General features: G+C 39.7%; 2 protein-coding genes across 2 annotated transcripts in view; one reads left to right on the plus strand and one right to left on the minus strand.

The window, feature by feature from the left end:
- The window catches only part of LOC114902565 (multifunctional protein ADE2), a 51,106-nt gene that overhangs the window by 26,635 nt on the left and 5,754 nt on the right, over nt 1-18,717 (minus strand). The window contains exons 3-7 of the mRNA XM_029234883.1: nt 16,316-16,405; nt 10,139-10,510; nt 9,746-9,811; nt 7,552-7,688; nt 3,359-3,425 (exon numbers count right to left, since the gene is read on the minus strand). Of these exons, the coding sequence (XP_029090716.1) occupies nt 3,359-3,425; nt 7,552-7,688; nt 9,746-9,811; nt 10,139-10,510; nt 16,316-16,405 (732 nt within the window). The remainder of the gene's footprint in view (nt 1-3,358; nt 3,426-7,551; nt 7,689-9,745; nt 9,812-10,138; nt 10,511-16,315; nt 16,406-18,717) is intronic.
- The window catches only part of PPAT (phosphoribosyl pyrophosphate amidotransferase), a 36,937-nt gene continuing 22,341 nt past the window's right edge, over nt 4,122-18,717 (plus strand). Inside the window, exon 1 of the mRNA XM_029234882.1 lies at nt 4,122-4,380. Coding sequence (XP_029090715.1) covers nt 4,253-4,380 — 128 coding nt within the window. The 5' untranslated portion in view covers nt 4,122-4,252. The remainder of the gene's footprint in view (nt 4,381-18,717) is intronic.

Genomic DNA, 18,717 nt, shown 5'->3' on the forward strand with positions numbered 1-18,717 from the left:
GGCAGGCAGACTCTCAACTGCTGCGCCACCAGGGAAGCCCCAGATGTGTTTCTTGATTTCAAGTTAATGTGCAAGAGGGGGCACCTCCACCCACTGAAGTTAGCCCATTTGGAAGAACCCCCCCATCCTTGATCCCCTCTCCTCACTAACAGCTATAGAAAACTGTAAGAAGTAAGGACAAGAGAATCCAATTTTGATACAGGTCATCACACCTAAAGAAAAGTAGACTTGGGTCATTAGAAAGAATGATTTCGATGAAGATCAGAGATAATAGACATTTAAGGACTTAAAATTTCCAAGAGGAGAAATCACCCCTCATTCTCCCCGAACATCGACTCATTCTCAGTATCTGCATTTTTTAGTGTCCATGTGCCAGGTACTAGGGATGTGCCAGTAAACTGAGTTCCTGCTCTCAAGTGACTGGAGTCTGAGGGAAGCTGAAATTAAACATCATAATAAGTATAATGTGAGAAATACACAGACTATGGGATCACAGGTTCATAGCAGGACCACTTAACCTAACCTCTGATGTCTAGACGTCAAAGAAAGAAGTCTAAAACAAAGTGAGGATTAGGCTGAGATCTGAGGAATAGTCAAAATTTAGCTGGAAGACGGCAAGGGGTAGAGACTGGTGGTGAAAAAGACCAGGGGATGAAAGAGCACCTGGCAGAACTTCAGTATGTTTGGAGGACTGTGTGTGTACATTGCTGTTGGGGGTGAAGGGGTGGGGCATGGGATCAGGTAGCAGCTAAGGAGTAGAAAGGGAAGGCAGGAGATAAGCCTGAGGAATTGGGCAGGGATCACATCACCAGTTAATGAAGGTAACGATTAAACAAAACAGTTACAATTCAGTTTAATAGTTGCCACTGCAGGGTACCTAATTCAGAGGATGAATTCCCATCCTCTTAATGTAATGTCTTGATTCACTGACAAGGTTTAAAAGGTCCTTCCAAGAATGGAGTCCCAGCTCTGGGCTCCAAATTCAGATTTCTCTATTCCCTTCCTAGAACTCCAACTTTGTAACTGAATCTCTATATCCTCCTCTCAGGCTTCTAACATGCTCTTCCCTAGGCCTGAAACACTGTTTCTTTCCCTTCCATTTCACTAACTCACCCTTGGGGTCTCACAAGCCATGCTGACTGAGTTTACACTTTATCCTAGGAGCAACTATAAAGCTTTTAAGTACTTCAGTAAAATGACAGAGTTTCTATATTAGAAAGACCATTATGGCTGCTGTGTGGAGAATGAAATGAGGAAGGGGTGGGTGGAAGAAAACTAGAGACTGAGAGACCACTTACGATGCTGTGGCAGCAATCCAGGCAAGAAATGTCCTGGTCTAAAGAAAAAGCAGTTGGGTAAGACTCAAGATATTTAAAAGGTAAAAGTTTTTATAACAATTGACTCAATATGGGGGATAAAAGAAGGGAAAGTTAAGATGTTGCCTGGGTTAGATAATTTGTATCTACTGCTCCTCTCTCTCGATTTATTTGAAGTGGTATGTACGTATGTATGTATGTATTTATTTACATATGGCCTCGCCGTGCGGCTTGTGGGATCTTAGTTCCCCAACCAGGGATCGAACCTGTGCCCCCTGCAATGGAAGCAAGGAGTCCTAACCACTGGCCCGCCAGGGAATTCCCTGAATTGGTATTTATTACTTAATTTTTAAACAGGGTAGGAATTTCAACTAATGGATAGAAATAACGTAACATCATAGGAGACATCTGCTGTAAGTGCCAAAATGCCTGCTACAAATTCATAGATGAATTCAGAAGAGATTGATGAGGACTGAGAATAATTCATAGAGCTGACATTTAAGAGTATTGAAAAGTACAGAACTTCCACAAAGAGGTAAGAACATCTAGGACTGTGCTGTCCAATAAGGTAGTCACTAGCCACATGTGCCTATGAAATACTTGAAATGTGGCTACTCCAAATTGAAATGATGTAAGTTAAGCGTAAAATACACAGTGAATTTCAATATGAAAAAAAGGTTTGCAAAAATCACAATTTTTTATATTGATTACATGTTGAAATGATACTGCTTTGGATATATTGGGTTAAATAATATATATTAAAAATCAGTTCACCTGTTTCTTTTTACTTTTTAAAATGTGGCTACTAGAAAACAAAGTTACATAGAGTGTCACATTATATTTCTATTAGACAGCACTGTTCTAGAAGAAACAGCAAAAACAAACATAGAGAAGAGTAAACTTGGTGAATTAACCTGCCTGGAACGTAGGCTTAGGATTCATAAGAGAGAAAAACCTAAGTAAGGGTTGAAGAGGTAGGAAGGAAGCAGTATGCAGGATGTGAATGAAAAGTTCTTCAGAATGGATTTCAATAGCTTTCGCATTGCCAGAGAACATTTTTGGGCAATGAAGTGCCATTTAGAAACCATAAAAGTGAAAATTTGGAATAATGAACCTGCCAAAAAAAAAATGCAAGATGGAAGGAAGTGGAAGAGCAAAGATTTTAGAGATCTGTCAGTTTAGAGGTATGGCAGGGAAAATTCTGGTCTAACGCATTGATTTTATGGAGTTGTTACTTGTTATCAGGACCATTTTGTTCAGTCTATAGTTTTTTACCTAAATTTAATTTTTCTATGTGGAAGAGAATGTAGTGACTGGCCAACACAAGGAATTTGGTTCACCGTAAGTATGGGGGATGGGGGAAAACGTTTTACAGTAAAAATAGCACAAACGATCTTTCCTGAGTATCCTAATCACGAGTGGCCAAAATGATTATATAAATATGGAATATAATAAGTGCAAAGTGAAGGAAGGAAACTTTTCCCTGGTGGTTTTGTAACTCTCCAAAGCCATCACTGGCATAAAAAGGCTAAAAACACACACAAAATCTGCACAGAAAATAGCAAATTTTTCAGAAGGTTCAATTATTAACTTTCTGGAATAGCAGGTTATTATTAGCCTAACAGGAGAAAGCAAGACTTTGGTTTCAAGAGTCAACACTAGATGCTCCTGCGATTGTTTTGCAATATCTACTGATGGCAAACGCGATTTCCAAGCACGTCTCCAACCCCTGGCCATTTCTCTTCCTAATGACCCTTTGCGCCTTTTCCCCATCCCAGAAGCAGTTCTGGATGTTTCAGAAAGTTCGGAGGCCCGGGAGCGCTTTGTTTCCGACGCACCGCTCGGCAGCGCCTGGGCCACGTGCCCGCCAGCCCAGTGGCCTAGTGGGGCGGGTGCAGGGAGACCGGGTTCTGCCCGGGGAAGGCTGCCGTCGGGGCCGCGGAGCGCGCACGTGCCGGCGTGAACCCTCGAGCTCAAGGCAGAGGGGCAGGAAGACCGTGGATGGCAGGGAGTCCCAAGTCCTGGGGACGCCTGTTACTCACCCTCGGCTGTCGCCATTATCCGGAGTGGTCTGGAAGCAGCGGCAGCTGTAGGAAGAGAGGCAGGACTCTGGAAAAGAGGAGTGATCAGAGAGGCTCACGGGGCGGGGAAAGGAGGCACGGCCCACAGACACGCCCCCGCCGGGGCCGCGTAACCCAGAGTGCCCCCTCGCGGTCTCTTCGAGCACCACCGCGGTGACGGAACCTCGGGGGTCTCTGCGTATCGAGAGGAACTTAGACTCAGGGAGCCAGCGCCTTCCGCAAGATTCCCGCCGCGCAGGCGCAGCGACGCGGACCGTACCCCGCCCTGCGCGGGCGCAGTTCCAGGAAAGAGGAAAAGTGGCGCGCACTGGCGGCCCCTCCCCACCCTACAGCAGCTCGCTGACTTGGCCCCCTCCTCGGCAGCGAGAGTGGCTCAGAGGTTGGAGCATACCAAGTAGTGACGGCCTGGGGGAAAGCATGTGGGGAGGGACATACAAAATTTACATCCTCTAAGACAGAAATGACGTTAACCCCGCTAGTCTCATCATCTCAGTCTTGGGTATTGGAAAATAACGGAGATTTCCACGTGCAGAAAAATGATCTTCCCCCAGGGCTCCGGTGGAGGGCTAGCTCCACCCCCACAGGGCCTTTGACTCCGCCCCTCAGCCGCGGAGCCTCTCCCTCCGTCCTCGGTCATTGGTGGGCCTGTAGGGGCGGGGCAGGGTGGCGGTGGGCGAGCTAATCACTCTCACTTAGGGAAAGCACGCGCCGCCGCAGTAGCGAGGGTCGAGCCGCTGGTTAGGAAGCGGCTGCAGCTGGCCCGAGCTTCTGAGGCTTACAGGCCGAACGAACAACTGGTTGGTGCTTAGACCCCTGCCGCAGCGGCGGGTCCCTCCACGTGCTTTCAGCGGCGACATGGAGCTGGAGGAGTTGGGGATCCGAGAGGAATGTGGCGTGTTCGGATGCATCGCCTCAGGAGAGTGGCCCACGCAGCTAGATGTGCCGCATGTGATCACTCTGGGACTCGTGGGGCTGCAGCACCGGTGAGCGACTGGGTGAGGGGTGGGGATGGCGGCGCGTGTGCTTCTCCATCTGCCCGAGCCGCTTCCCGCGGCCGGAGTCGGCGATCTCGCGGGCGCTTGAGGACCGGAGGCCGGATCTCTCTCTTACCTGGACGGGTACCTGCCTGTGGCGTCCACCGATTGCCAAGGAGTGCGCGGGGGCTACCTTGCCTCCCTGGATTTCAGCCTGTCCCCCGCAACTCTTCATGCTCTTTAGGGGCTCTCCCCTCTCTTCCGGTGTCGTGCACCCCTGCTTGGTCTGGCCAGTTTATAAGGCTCCGATTCGCTTGGACTAGCCCAGTCGGTGTTCTTTCTTGACTGCTTGCGAGTTTTAATCTCCCAGAGCCTGGAGCTGTTCTTGTGATAGGCTTGTGTGGGGTGACTGCTGGTCCAGGACCTACAATACACCTTGAGGTTTCGCGCGGAGCCTGCAGCCACCACAAGCTTTTGTTTGCAAGGGCAGAGCTACTGGGCAGTTTGTGTATTTGAACGTAGGCATAGCTGTGGGAATTTAGGGATTCAAACCCGGGGAAGCTGAATTAGCTTGGTGTTCGAAAGGAACTACCGGTTCTAGATCTCATCTGAATTAACAGAAAATAACCCAATCGCAGGGAAGAGTGCATCTGCAAAAAATTCATTGGTAAACGTTTTAGATAAGAATGAAAAGGTTGGTAGTAAGGAAATGTCAAGATAACTCCCCTCTTTAAAAGAGGGAGAGGAAAGTAGTTCCTGTCTGACAAGATACACATTGACTTTGAAAAACTGATAGATCCTTTGAGTTAAAAAAGAACTGCTTCTGTGATCTTTCCACTTCCTACTAACTGAACTAACTGGAAGTTGATATAAACAATTTCCTTAAGAAATATAAACCTAAGTTTGGCATTATCACTGAAAGTATTACAAAGTTTCCATAAGGCAATACCTCAGCAACAACTTCTAGAGCAGTTAAGGAACTTGGCAATAATGCTTATGGGCAGTATGGGAGCAATATGTATAAATGCATTACAAATGATTAGCTTTCCCTCACCAAACTTAAATTAGAAGTAGTCTCAGCTTTTTTCAGGGTCCTGAATACTTGAGTTTCAGTTTCACATATTGTGTACTCCCTGTTTACTAAGAGCTGAGAGTAACTTAGAATCTGGGATGAATCAAAAAGAATATTTCTAGTTTGACTTACTCTAATCTTGGATAATTGTGGGTTAACCATAATAGAAATCTTATTTTAAAATACATTTACATTATTGAGAGGATTATATATAATCCAAGGAAAAACTAAAAGCTATTCGTATGGTAGTCCAGAGCAACATTAGTTTATAACATTCTTCGGAGAAGTTATTGTGGATAATCTGTCATGGGAAGAGGTATAAAAAACAAGGGATCTTTAGAATTGCCTGGTGGTCTGTGAGAAAGAAATGAACTGACCTTGAATTTTTTTTTTAACTATTTATTTTTTAGCTAAAATAACTCAGAAAGTTCATCCCAAGATCTCCTCTTTAAATGTGTGTGTAAAGAAGAGGGGGGTGATTTTTTTTTTTTAATGAATAACTTCATTCCTAACTACATGCACTTTTCTGCAGTGACTTTTAAGTGAAAGAATTATGAGATTAGATAATACAAGGTAAGGGCAATAAAAATGTGATTACTACATGATGGTAGAGAAAATTAAATGGATTCTATCAGGCTGCTTATTTGATGGAGCAAGTATTTGTTAAACTGTAGTATTGAAAATTGACCTTGTGATATTTTCAATAACAGTGGCAAAAAAAAAACAGTAGCTTCTGGGGGAGAAAGATGTTAATGGAAAACTATTTGAATTTTCCTTGTGTAGGCATAGAATCATTAAGGTTCATTGAGAGGGCTGGTTCTTGCCCATAATCCTATCCAATTCAAAATTTTAAATTAGCAAAAGTCCTCACCCTTTAGGGAAACTGATTCTGATTCTAAGAATATGAAACTTCTTTATGCCTAGAAGATAAAATCTTCTGCTTCTCTAAGCTCGTAAGTAGGGGTCGAAGGTTAAGAAATAATGTTTTTAATGGAATGGTTAAACAACAAGGTCTTACTGTATAGCACAGGGAACTATATTCCATATCCTGTGGTACCAATAATGGAAAAGAATATGAAAAAGAATGTATGTATATGTATAACTGAATCACTTTGCTGTACAGCAGAAGTTAACCCAACATTGTAAATCAACTATACTTCAATAAAATAAACTAACAAAAAATGTTCTTATATGGCATTGAATCAAGGAATGTCAAAATTAGAAGCCTAGATAGGTTGTTATAGTTTAATATAGAGTTAGTTATATACAGTGTACACTGGCAAGTGGTGGTTTGTTGCAGAAGGCTCTATCTACCTCCTCACTCTCCTCCACTCAATGGCTAGTTTTAAAACAACAGCAACAAGATTCAATTGATTTTTTTTCCCCCCATTTTTGATGAAGGGATTTATCCCTTACACGTTTTCTTCCTAAGACATGGAATCTAGAAGGTGAAATTTCTATCACTTTTGCATTGTATTTGGTTCTGTTTTTGTCTTAGGCATAGACATTTAGTGTCAGGGATAACAGAACATCTGAAAGTTGTAATGTTATGTATTTTATATATAAAAACAAATGGAGTATCAATTACTAGACAGTCATGTACTGGATGCTTAATTCAGATGGGTTCGTCCAGAAGTACTTCTTTTTAGTAGTCTGGCTATTTGCAGATTTATACCATAGCTCTACTTTCTGTCAGGGGGACTTTTCAATGTTAAACTAACTAGTTGTCCTCTTCAGCTGTAAAACTGTGTGTGCATGCTTGTTCATGCCAGATTCATATAATCACCAAGTGCTTTTTCAGCCCTAAAAATATTAGTTCAGTGGTTTGCACAATTCTGGACAAATCACACACCCCCTCACAGATCAGAAATCTTTAAACCGCAGTCACATTTTATGGAGACTAGAATGACATGGACATATTTGAAGGTTCCATAAAAGGAATTACTAAAATTTCATAGATTTATCCCATGAATCAACTGGTTAGCCTTTCCTTGGTTAGTTAGGAGATGAAAATGCCTTTCAGTGAATTATCATTTCCCTGGGTTAGGAATTGAACCCTACAACTGATAAACATTTTCATACTTTTTCTAAAAATTTATGACATTTACCTGATGAAGTTGTGTCACGTAGGGGGTCTCCTGACTGCAAAAACATTCTGTACAATCTTTTGGTTCTGTTGTTCTTTGAGGAAACTGATTTGCAGTCATCTCAGGAGCAGTTTTCTTAAGAGATACTGCCGCTGGTTCTGCAAACAGAGTATATAACGTATCAGTAGAAAGGCGCTTGCGAGATAGAGAGATGCACTCAGACCAACCTGGGGAATTAGTTACCAGTTATCTTCATTTAGTTTGTTGGAGAACACAGGAGTAGGTTATCAGAGAACTTGCTTTGAGTTGCATATTAAGCCTGGAGTTAACTTTTTTGATTTTTATCTCTTAGAAATAATGACCAAACATGTTACATTCCTATAGTGTTTTACACTCCCTTAGTTGGAAAAGTGACTTATCCCCAAAAGGGTCCTAAAGTACTACTGCTTTGTCATTCTGGTGAGTATTAGGAACAGCCTGTTTAAATAAGACTTGAAATCTAGTCCCAAGTTTGCTAGTAACAGTTTGATCTTGGTCAAGTCTCCTTAATTTCTGAGTCTGGTTTCTTACCTGTTGGGCGAGACTTATGTATTTTAAAGGTCCAGGGCACAAATTCAGTGTATTGGGAATGATACTTTTGTGTGGTTAATCCTTAGCAGTTTCCCTTTTCAATAGCATATCCATAAAAGGGCATTAAGAGAAGGCAAACATGGGGCAACTCGTCTGATTTGTAATTTATGTCAAAAAATGGAGAATAAAATCTTCAGCTCACTTGAGGTATAAGCATTGTTGGCAGGGCTGGGGGGCAGTGGATTCCTGCTATTCTCTAATACTTTATTCAAAAAATATTTGCTGAGCTCTTCCTGTGTGTATGCAAGGCACTAGGAATACTGTACTACACAGGGCTGATGTGGTCCCTGCCCCTCACAGAGAGGCAATGGAGCAACAGCACAGACTTCTTTATGCCTCCATTTCCTCCTCTGTAAATTGGGGATGATGATAACACCTATACCTCATAGGGTTGTAGTAGGGATTAAATGCGTTAATATATAAAGTGCTTAGAACAGTGCCTGGATATATGCATACCCAGTGACCCTGCATCCCACTCTCGGGTGTATACTCCACAGAGATGCATACGTATGTTTATTGGGAGACATGCACAAGAATTTTTATAGCAGCATTATTCATAGTAGCCCCAATTTGGAAACATTGGATAAAGAAGGTAGTGCGATGTATGTTCCTATAATGGAAAATTCTACGGCAATAAAAAAGAACAAACTCCTGCTACAAGTAAAATCATGGATGAATGTCACAAACAATGTTGTGTAAAAGAAGCTTGACATTAAAAAATACATACTAAAGAAAAAACATACTGTATGATTCTAAAACTAATCTGTGGTGATAGAAGTCAGAATATTGATAACCGTTATGGGGGCTAAGAGGATGATTAATGATGAAGGGGGGCCTCTAGGGTGCTGGTAATGTTTTATATCTTGACTTGAGTAGTAGTCCCATAGATGTCTTCACTTTGTAAAAACTGAGCTCTTTAACTATTTATGTGAACTCAAAACAATTCGATAAATTATAAATCTATATGCTAAAGTTGGATCATCTTAGAGATCCAGAGAGATGCATTCATTTGCTCCGTGTTGAATTTTTCAGGTAAAGGGAGACTAGAACTCAGGTTTTCTGAGTCTCAGACCCGTGCTTTTTCTTATATTCTCCGTTTTTCTTCTCTATGCTATACTGTATTATGTTACCTTTTCTGACACTTATAATGGGTCAGTTTGGAAGTACAGCTCCATAATTAGCTGGCTTCTGCGTTTGGCTTATTTGTAGAATTATCAATACTAAAATGTCACAGCCATTGCTGGCTACCTTTGGAGAAAACCAAAATTCAGAACTTACTAGTTTGTGGGGGGGTTTCCTTTTACATCCTAGTCTTCTAATAGCAATCACTGAAAAGTGTAATTTAAAGGCTCATGATAAATGCATAGCTGTGCAGAAATTTCTGATCTGGGAAAGTTTCTGTTTATTTTCTTACTTTCACTCTTAATAAGCTATGAAAGAAATCATTTTTCAGCATTTTTTGCTCTCACACAACTCAAACAATATAGTCTAATTTGTCAAGGACAGGAATAAACATCTCTGATCAGGAAAAAGCTACAGAAGTTTTTCTCAGTGTGGAAAAAGTTGGCATTTCTCAGACTCTTACCGTCTTCATGTGCTTTTCTCTTGATTCTCAAAGTTCTTGGGTTTTTGGTATGACTTTCAAATAATTCTTAAATGAGAACATAGGAGAAGAATCATTATATGACATCGTCTGAAATACATTAGTCTTCAAGCATTCAAATACACTAAAGTTAGAACATTTAAGCAGTTGGACAGATGAAGAATGAGTTTAAGAATTAGGAATATTTTGGTACAAGATTTGAAAAGACATTGAAATTCTTGACTTATATTAGGTATGTGATTTATAATAATTTAGGGGGTCATTTGAACATAAAATAGTGTTAGGAATTTACTATTGAAGAATATCTTGCTAAGTTAAATGCAAAGAGGAAAGTTTATAGTATTTTCATTTTGAAAGGGTCACTTCCAAGGTTACCATGTTTCCATTTGGCAGTTCTGAGAGATGGTTGTCTTAGGAGGCCATCAACTTCTTCATAAAATCTCATTTTTCCTTGAGGGTTGCCAGTTTTCTTTTGTAAAACTCTGTATTCATATTTTAAATTTTTGTATTTGGTACGACATTGTTTCCAGTCTCTGTCTATTCCAAACTGCATTAGTCTTCTGGCAATTTCCTCAAATATTTCTTTGTTTCTTGTGGCCCCTTCAAGCATTTGCTTAATTTTTTCGTCAGACCATATGTTTATAAGTGCTCTGACCTCATTGTCACACCAGTGTTTTCCAGCCTCTGTGTTGCTCACTGTTATAATCTGTAAATGACTTTTAGCATCTTCTAAAGGAATATGATTACCTATGAATCGACATGAGTTACAATTATTCAAACTTTTAGATACATCCTGTATTTGAATATCATTCATTTAAAACAACCTGGATTGATGTAAAGCACTGAGAATTTCAGTATAAGGATCATCTTTTTTCATATATTCATATGCAAACAAAATATTTTTTAAATTATAAGGCAGACTAATCCCCAATATTAGTGAGAATATTAGCTGCTTTTCATCAATAGGTATTCTTCATTGGATATTTATGAATATGGAGAGTCTCTGTATTTACAGAATTTTTTTTAGTAAGAAGTGGGAATAGGGACTTCCCTGGTGGGGCAGTGGTTAAGAATCTGCCTGCAGGGGACACGGGGTCGAGCCCTGGTCTGGGAAGATCCAACGTGCCGCGGAGCAACTAAGCCCGTGCGCCACAACTACTGAGCCTGTGTTCTAGAGCCCGCGAGCCACAACTACTGAAGGCCGCGCACCTAGAGCCCGTGCTCCGCAACAAGAGAAGCCACCGCGATGAGAAGCCTGCACAGCGCAACGGAGAGTAGCCCCGGCTCGCCGCAACTAGAGAAAGCCCGTGCGCAGCAACGAAGACCCAACGCAGCCAAAAATTAAATTAATTAATTAATTAACTTTAAAAAAGAAGTGCGAATAGACATTTTCTTTACTCCCTACCATATTCTCTACCAACTCAGGTATAATGAGGCATTTGGGATAATACATAATAGAGATCTTCCCTGTAACTATTTAAACTGGTATATATTAGATTTTCAGTATCAAAAGAACATTTAAAATTCAACAATGTATATGCTGTACCTGACCCAGTGATACTGTGCAGTGCTGTGGGGCCGCCCACCTCTTCTGAGGCAGTACTTACAGTGTCTTCCTCTGTCAGAAAACAAACAGTAGCAATTTAAATTTGTTGTTCACAGAACCCCAATCTACTTTTGCAGTTGAAGATCGTGCTGAAAAAGTAGTAAGACTGGATCCCAGCATCAAAACTGTAACCTCAAAGCCAGGAACATCTGCCATCTGTAACCAAGCTTTGAGATGCCCTTATAGGATTCACCACCAACACCAAAACGTTGGAAGTATTCTGCCTTAAAAGTCTCGAGGCAGTATGCTCTGTTTGGGAGTATGAAAGTGCTTTGTGATCCAATTTGGTAACGTCTTTCACTGTTACATTTTAATGCCTGCCAGAGTCCTCTTACATATCTTTTTTCATTTGATCCTCATTTTAACTGAGAATGATCCTTATTGCAATACATATAAAGGAATGAAAGACTCTTAAGATTTTAAGCGGTTTTAGCAGTTTTCACATTCAGATGTTAAGAGCAGATAAGTGATAAATATTTTAAGGAACTTAAAACGCTTAGCCCGGTAAATATAACAGGGATTTATTCTAGTGGACCAGTATGTGTTTAGGATGTTTACAAGTCAGATGTTTGTAATTTGGGGACAGCTCCTCATATGGGTATGTTGGATTGCTATGTTGAAGTACAGCAATGCTGTGACAGTCTTCTTTTATCCCAGCTGTACTTTCCTATACACTGGGACATTTAAAAAGAAAATCTATATGACTATGATTAGGTGTCTAGTTGCTTGCAATGATTATTGTAAAATTAGACAAAGGTTTGTATTAGTAGATCTGCAAGGCAAAAATGTAGTTAAGAGGGCAGTAAGCATATGCAGCAATGGGTACGTGGAGATTTTATAAACCGTAATAGTCTGTTACTTCAAGGATACTGACTGGTACAATCTGCCACTATGATTCTGATTTCCCAGATCTTATTTGTACTCATTTGTGAATGTGTGCATGTGCACTTGCAGTGTGTATTAACTTCTATAATAATTTTATCACCTTTGTAGGTTTGTGTCTTTACTATCAAGGTCAAGATACTCAACAGTTTCATCAAAAGGTTGCCCTTTTATAACTACACCTACCACCTCCTTCCTTGCCCAAACCCTTCCCCTACCCTTGCCCCAGTGGTTACTTTTGGAGATCCCAAGTCCACGGTAAACTTTGAGCTCAAATCTCATTTCAGCAAAACATGAATTTATACTTAAGTGAACATTTTACTTAAGTGACTAAAACTGTCAGTTCCTAGGCTGAGGCACATGTTCTATTCCGGGAAATAATATTTACAAAGATTAGGTATTATGGAGAAATTTTGAGTAATTAGTTCTAGACAGTAAAATGTCAATGTGGGGGGGGGAGGGAGGAACCCCTAAGTTTAGTATCTTTTAAGGAAAGAGGAGCATTTAGTTTCTGTTATGTCCACCCCAACTGTGTGTACGGCAATTCAATTCTGACCCTAACTGCCCAGAATTAGCATCAGACTCTGCAGTTTTAAGGACTCAAATCTTCCACAAGACTGCCTTTACTTCACATGCCGGCCACACTTCTGGCTGCCTGGCTATAAATTCAGGGGGTGCCATGACCTCCTCAGGTTCGATAAATTTGCTAGAACGACTCTTGAACTTAGGAAAGTGCTATACTTAGGATTACAGTTTTATCGTAAAAGAACTCAGGAACGGCCAAATCAAGAGGCATGTAGGGCAAGACTGAGCCAGTCCAGGATGCAGGATGTGTCACCCTCCCAGCGTATCAATGTGTTCATCCAAGAAGCTCACCTGAGTCAGAGTTTTCATCCACATGATTGATTTATGGCCTGACCTACCTCCTGGAGGTCAGGCTGGGCCAAAATTCCAACTCTCATCACAAGGGTGGTTTTTCTGGTGACCATCCTGAAGCTACCTAGAAACCCACCCTGGATCACCTCATTAGAATTTAAAACAAAAACAACAAAAAAAACCCCAAACACTTCTACCACTGGAAATTCCAAAGGTTTTTGAAACTCTGTGCTATGAACTAGGGGCAAAGACCAGACATAAGCTTTATTTTGTCACAGCTTTTTAAAAGTTTATTAAAGTATAAACAGTAAGAATTAGAAAAATGACACCTTTTTAATAAGTTGCCTGTGTTTAAATTTATCAGCTTACCTACGTCTTAGCTTTTTTTATATACTTATAATTTTTTAAAAGTTCTTAACACTGTTTCATATGACTAAAGTACATTAGAGTATATAATAATTTTACTGCTAAGTTTATCCAAATTGTATACAAAATATACAGAAGTGTTTAAATATTCCATTGTAAAGAAAACTAGACTATTCTTCAGTCTGTTAAATAAATGAATTGGAGAAAACAAAATGCTTGGCATGCCTTCTGAGATACTATCAATAGATACTTTAATGCCCTCTGCTGGCCATCACATTGCTAATTTTTGTGAAATTGCCAAGCTAGTGAATATTTTAATTTTGGAAATACATTTTACTACAGCCAAAAGGAAAATAGTTTTAAGATTATTCTTAAAAGAACCATGTAGTCTTTCACATGTGAATTTTAGGCTGACGATAAGAGTGGCCTCTAATAGGATATATGTGCCGGTCTCTACCCCTCTGAGTTGATCTACCTGTGACTGTCCTATACTAGAAAGCAGTGACTTTGGCCAGAATGCCAAGGTATTGAGGTATTCTACCTCATTTAAATAGCAACTGATATGGAGATTCATTAAGGCAATTTAATTTCTCCATATTCAGAAGAGACAGGTAGCTAGCTGATAAGATTGTCAAACACAAATTTCCCTTCAGACAACCAGTCCTTTCTCCCGCGGTAGCTTTCTGATTCCTTTTCTCCTCTATTGCCTATGCTCAGACCGGGAGAAAAATAAATTTATTTTAGATCCAAAGAAGTAGTTATTCCGTTTTCATGGGCCATTTCTTTTTACTTAGGCATAGCCTAAGAGTTCTATGATTCTTCCCAGTGATTGATTAACTTCTTCATATTTCGTTGGTCATACATTTTTTAAGTGATAATTTGCTGGAAGTAGCTGATTTTTCTACCCCAAGTGGAATCAAATTGGATTTTATGTATTACTGTCTTCAGCCGTCTGCTGGTATTACTCTCTAAAACCATGACAACCTGGCTGTGCTTGATGATCTTCTCTAAAAATACAGGTGCCTGAATCCACTCTACAACACACACTAAACCAAAATCTCCAGGAGTTCTAAGTTGGGACCTAATTACTTATCCAGAATTCAGGGGTCCACAGCTTTAGCTGGATTTTTATTTGAAATACGAAAGAAGCTTATAGTATACTTTTAAGGTAGGAAAGTGTTACTTTTGGGAGATCGGTTTTATGACCAAGTGTCAACGTTAACAATATGGAGCAATGGCAACTCCGATAATAATATTTATTAGTAAAATGTATAAAAACAAAATGAGGTGACCTCTACCTATTGATGTGAACTTTTTTTCTAAAGATAAATATCCATGTCTTTAACCTCAACAGAACAATCTTCCAAATAGTGGACTGGCAACTTGTGCATCAAGTGGTATATATTGCAGGTGTGCCTAAAATGCTTGCCTATTTAAATTGTTTTCATACGTATTTAGCTGCTGAGATCCATGTGGGTTTATACCTTTGCTTTTATTTTCACCTGAAAGTTTAAAATAGTATTATTTCTAGAATGACTGTAAACATCCTGTTTCATATTTTCTAAATATATTCCATACTAACATGTAAACATACCAAACAACTTTTTAAAACCTGTCAGTTTACATCTGACTTAATATTTTCCTTTTACATATAAAAAATTATCTTGAGGTGTTGTACTTAAGTGAGTTTTCCAGAGGACTAACAAGCTTAATCTTCTGAATGCTAAAGTTTTTAACTTTTTTTTTTTTTAAAGTTTTTAACTTTTTTCATGGAAATCCTTCTGCCTTATTAAACACTATAAGTAGTAATCTGATTTTAACTCCTAATGACAAGGGCCATTGCAGTGATATCTTTAGAATCCTTAGGAGCACAGAGCTTTGTTTACTTTTGTTGTCTCACTCTAGTCAGCTGCACATTCCTGTCTAGTTAGTCTCCTTAATTTCTCTCCATTTATACCTGTCAGTGTTCTGGCAGCTATCCTTTCTCCCATCAAGCTTTTTATCTGAAGTTTGCCAAGACCGTGGGGCACCTGATTTTTTAATCAGCATTGGTCTTTATACTTTCCAAGGCTATATGAAACTTTGGACTGAAAGACTACATACAAGGTCTGTGATGGCTAGGCTTCTGCTTGGGGGCTTAGTGATCCCCTCTTCCCCCAATTTTGGTTTGTGTAAAAGGCAAACCATCCGATAGGAAACGCACACTCTTCATCCCCTTACTACCCTATACCACAGGGCAGTGGTTCTCAAATTTGAACATATATCAGAATCACCTGAAGTACTTACAGATTGCTGGGCCTCACCTTCAGAGTTTCTGATTCTGGATGGGGCCCAAGAATTTGCGTTTTGAATAAGTTCCCAGATGATGCTGATGCCGCTACACTTTGAGAACAACAGCCTTAGGGAACTTTACTGTCATTAATAATTTCCACCTTCCATTTCTGTATTTTGGAAATGTATTATCCAACAGTACTTCATAATGTTATAACATTCTCGTATATGTTCTTTTTTTTTAATAGATCTTTATTGGAGTATAATTACTTCACAATACTGTGTTAGTTTCTGTGGCACAACAAAGCGAATCAGCCATATGCATACACATGTGCCCATAAAACTCATCATGAAGGCCTCACCCTTATGACCTCATCTAAACCTCATTCTCTCCCAACAGTCCCATCTCCAAATGTAATAACAGCGGGGGTTAGGGCTTCAACATATGAATTTGGGGGTGACACAATTCAGTCTGTAGCAGCATCTTATAATAACATCATACGTATTTTGTCACAGACCAAAAAAAAAAACAAAAACGAATACTGTTTTACCTGTGCCAGGGCTTTGTCTCATATCTGTCTCTCTTAGGTCTTCTGACATATTACTGACCGAGTCGTCTTCAGCTGCATCTCCAGCAATGACTGTATGAACATAGTGGGATATATGGTGGTTTGTTTTTTATTCACTTTCAGATTTGTGTTTTAAGTTCTGATATATTATTTTCCCCTTTAGAGTGAACCTGATACTAAAAACTGTGGTTGTTCACTTTTCTGTAGCTTAGATTCCCCATCCTTAAACATATTTTTTAGTCTTAGGTCACTATAAATATCTGGTGTTACTAGGTCTTCTGACGTAAAACTGACAGTCATCTTCAGCTGCACCTCCAGCAATTACGGTAGGAACATAATCAGGCCACTGCTGTTGGGCTACTTGATCACCAGTTATTTTACATTTTAATTTTAATGGGGGAGATGTATAGTTCTCCAGCAGACCAGTTTCTTTTCTTGTCCACCAGTGAAACATTTTAGGACTTCTCACCACCATTTCCCAGTCCTAACTCTCTATCATTTCCCTCTCTTTCCGCTAGACACACACTCATACTCTTTAAGAATTAGGACTGCATCATTTAATGATGTTAAGATCTAGAAACATTATGTTTGGTAGAGGTATTTAAGAACGTCTTGTCCAGTCTGCCATTTTACATAGTCAGGTCTAGAGGAGAGACTTGTGAGTTCAAAGTTCCACAGAGACTGAGTTAGAACTTGGATTTCCTGACTCCTGGCCTAGAACTCATACAGTTTATTTCATGCTGTCTGTCATGTCTTTGTGTATATTGCATCTCAATCCTTTGGGTTAAACTCGTTTTGAAGAACTTTATGATGTGTCCCAGGACAACTCACACTTACATTCTCACAGGTTTTGTATTTTTCTAAGTTTTTCAATGCCCCTTTTCTGTTTACTCATGATTTTACCACAACTGGTATGAAAATTTGCTTTAACTTCTGCCATCTGGAATTGCATTTTTGCTTTATTAAAATTGGTCTTTTTAAACTTCTAGAAATTCAAATTTCTTTCCTCCTTCTGTGTAACTCTGTACTATTTTCTGTGTTCTGATCAAATATATGTGAAATCTGTTTCATGATAGATTGAGCAGTTAGCTTGTTGAATAGCATTTAATGAAACCTATTTAACTTAGACTGTATTCATGTATTGACATTTTTTTATATGGTAGCATGATGTTAAGATTACTTTTCTTTGCCTTCCTACCTGTCTGATCCTCTTCCATTTTTACACTGGCACATCCTGTGGCTTCCTTTCCATCGTGGGATTCCTGTTCTTGTGAGTTGTCTGTTTTACTGTGTCCCAGAATAGCATCCAACTCAGTAAAAAATTTCATACTCTTAGTCATGCCTAGGTCTTGAGCCATTCTTACAATCTTGTATTCATGTTTTAAGTTTTTGTACTTTGTTCTGCACTGCTTCCAGTCTCTCTCTATTCCGAGTTTCTGAAGCTCGGCAGCAATTTGTTCAAATATCCTTTTATTTCTCACTGTTCCCTCTAGTTGTTGTTGTATGCCTTTATCAGACCAGATGCCTATCAGAGCCCTGACTTCTGGCACAGTCCAGTGTTTTCCTCCTTCATTTGCTACAGCTGGAATGAAAGTTGGATTATTAGGGGGTTCCATTATTGGTGGAGAGTTACCTGTACCGGGTGGGGAGGGAAACAGATATATGGGTTACACACGTCAGCTAAGATAAATAATCGGATGCAACATTAGTAAAGGAAGTAATTTTCTCTGTAGGAGATGGAATGTAAATCGTAGCTTAGCTTTTCTCTTAAACTAGTTGGGAAATGGAAGCACAGAACCTGAATCTGTTCCTTACTGTGACAGTGACTGGCTTCAATAAAGCTGTGTTTTTAGTTAGTTACATTTTGATCAACTTTCTTCTCTATCGTTTCTTTCTCTTCCATTCCACTCCTTTAGTATGCGGGATGTATGTTAGTATATAGTGAAAGTCGAATATATAATTTTGTAATATTTATTTGTCAAAAGCAATAAATATAATTACATAAAACAGCTTGTTGAAGACAACTTTTTCATGATAGGTGTGAGCAATTTATCTCCTTCCCACGCTTTTTCTTTATCTAATGGTTTCCATTTGCCACATATCAGAATCTCCTAGGGAGCTTTTATAAACCACTGCCCTCACCCCTCATCCCTGGATTGTGATTCTAGTGTGCAGTTCAGTGTTGAGAACCAAGACTATTCATGAATGAAGGGCTTGGAAGAGGCACATTAATAACTGGTGCTTCCTACTCTTTGTGAAAATAAAAGATGTCCCATTGGTTAAAGACCAAATGCCAAAGTGAAATATTATATTCTTTTAATGCAAGGAAATGTGCCAGAAATTTCATAATGCATTAGGCAGAATGTCTCCACTTAGTTATAAAT

Source organism: Monodon monoceros, unplaced genomic scaffold, assembly GCF_005190385.1.
Source record: "Monodon monoceros isolate NGI ecotype Baffin Bay Population unplaced genomic scaffold, NGI_Narwhal_1 Super_Scaffold_20, whole genome shotgun sequence".
Taxonomy (NCBI): Eukaryota; Metazoa; Chordata; class Mammalia; order Artiodactyla; family Monodontidae; genus Monodon; species Monodon monoceros.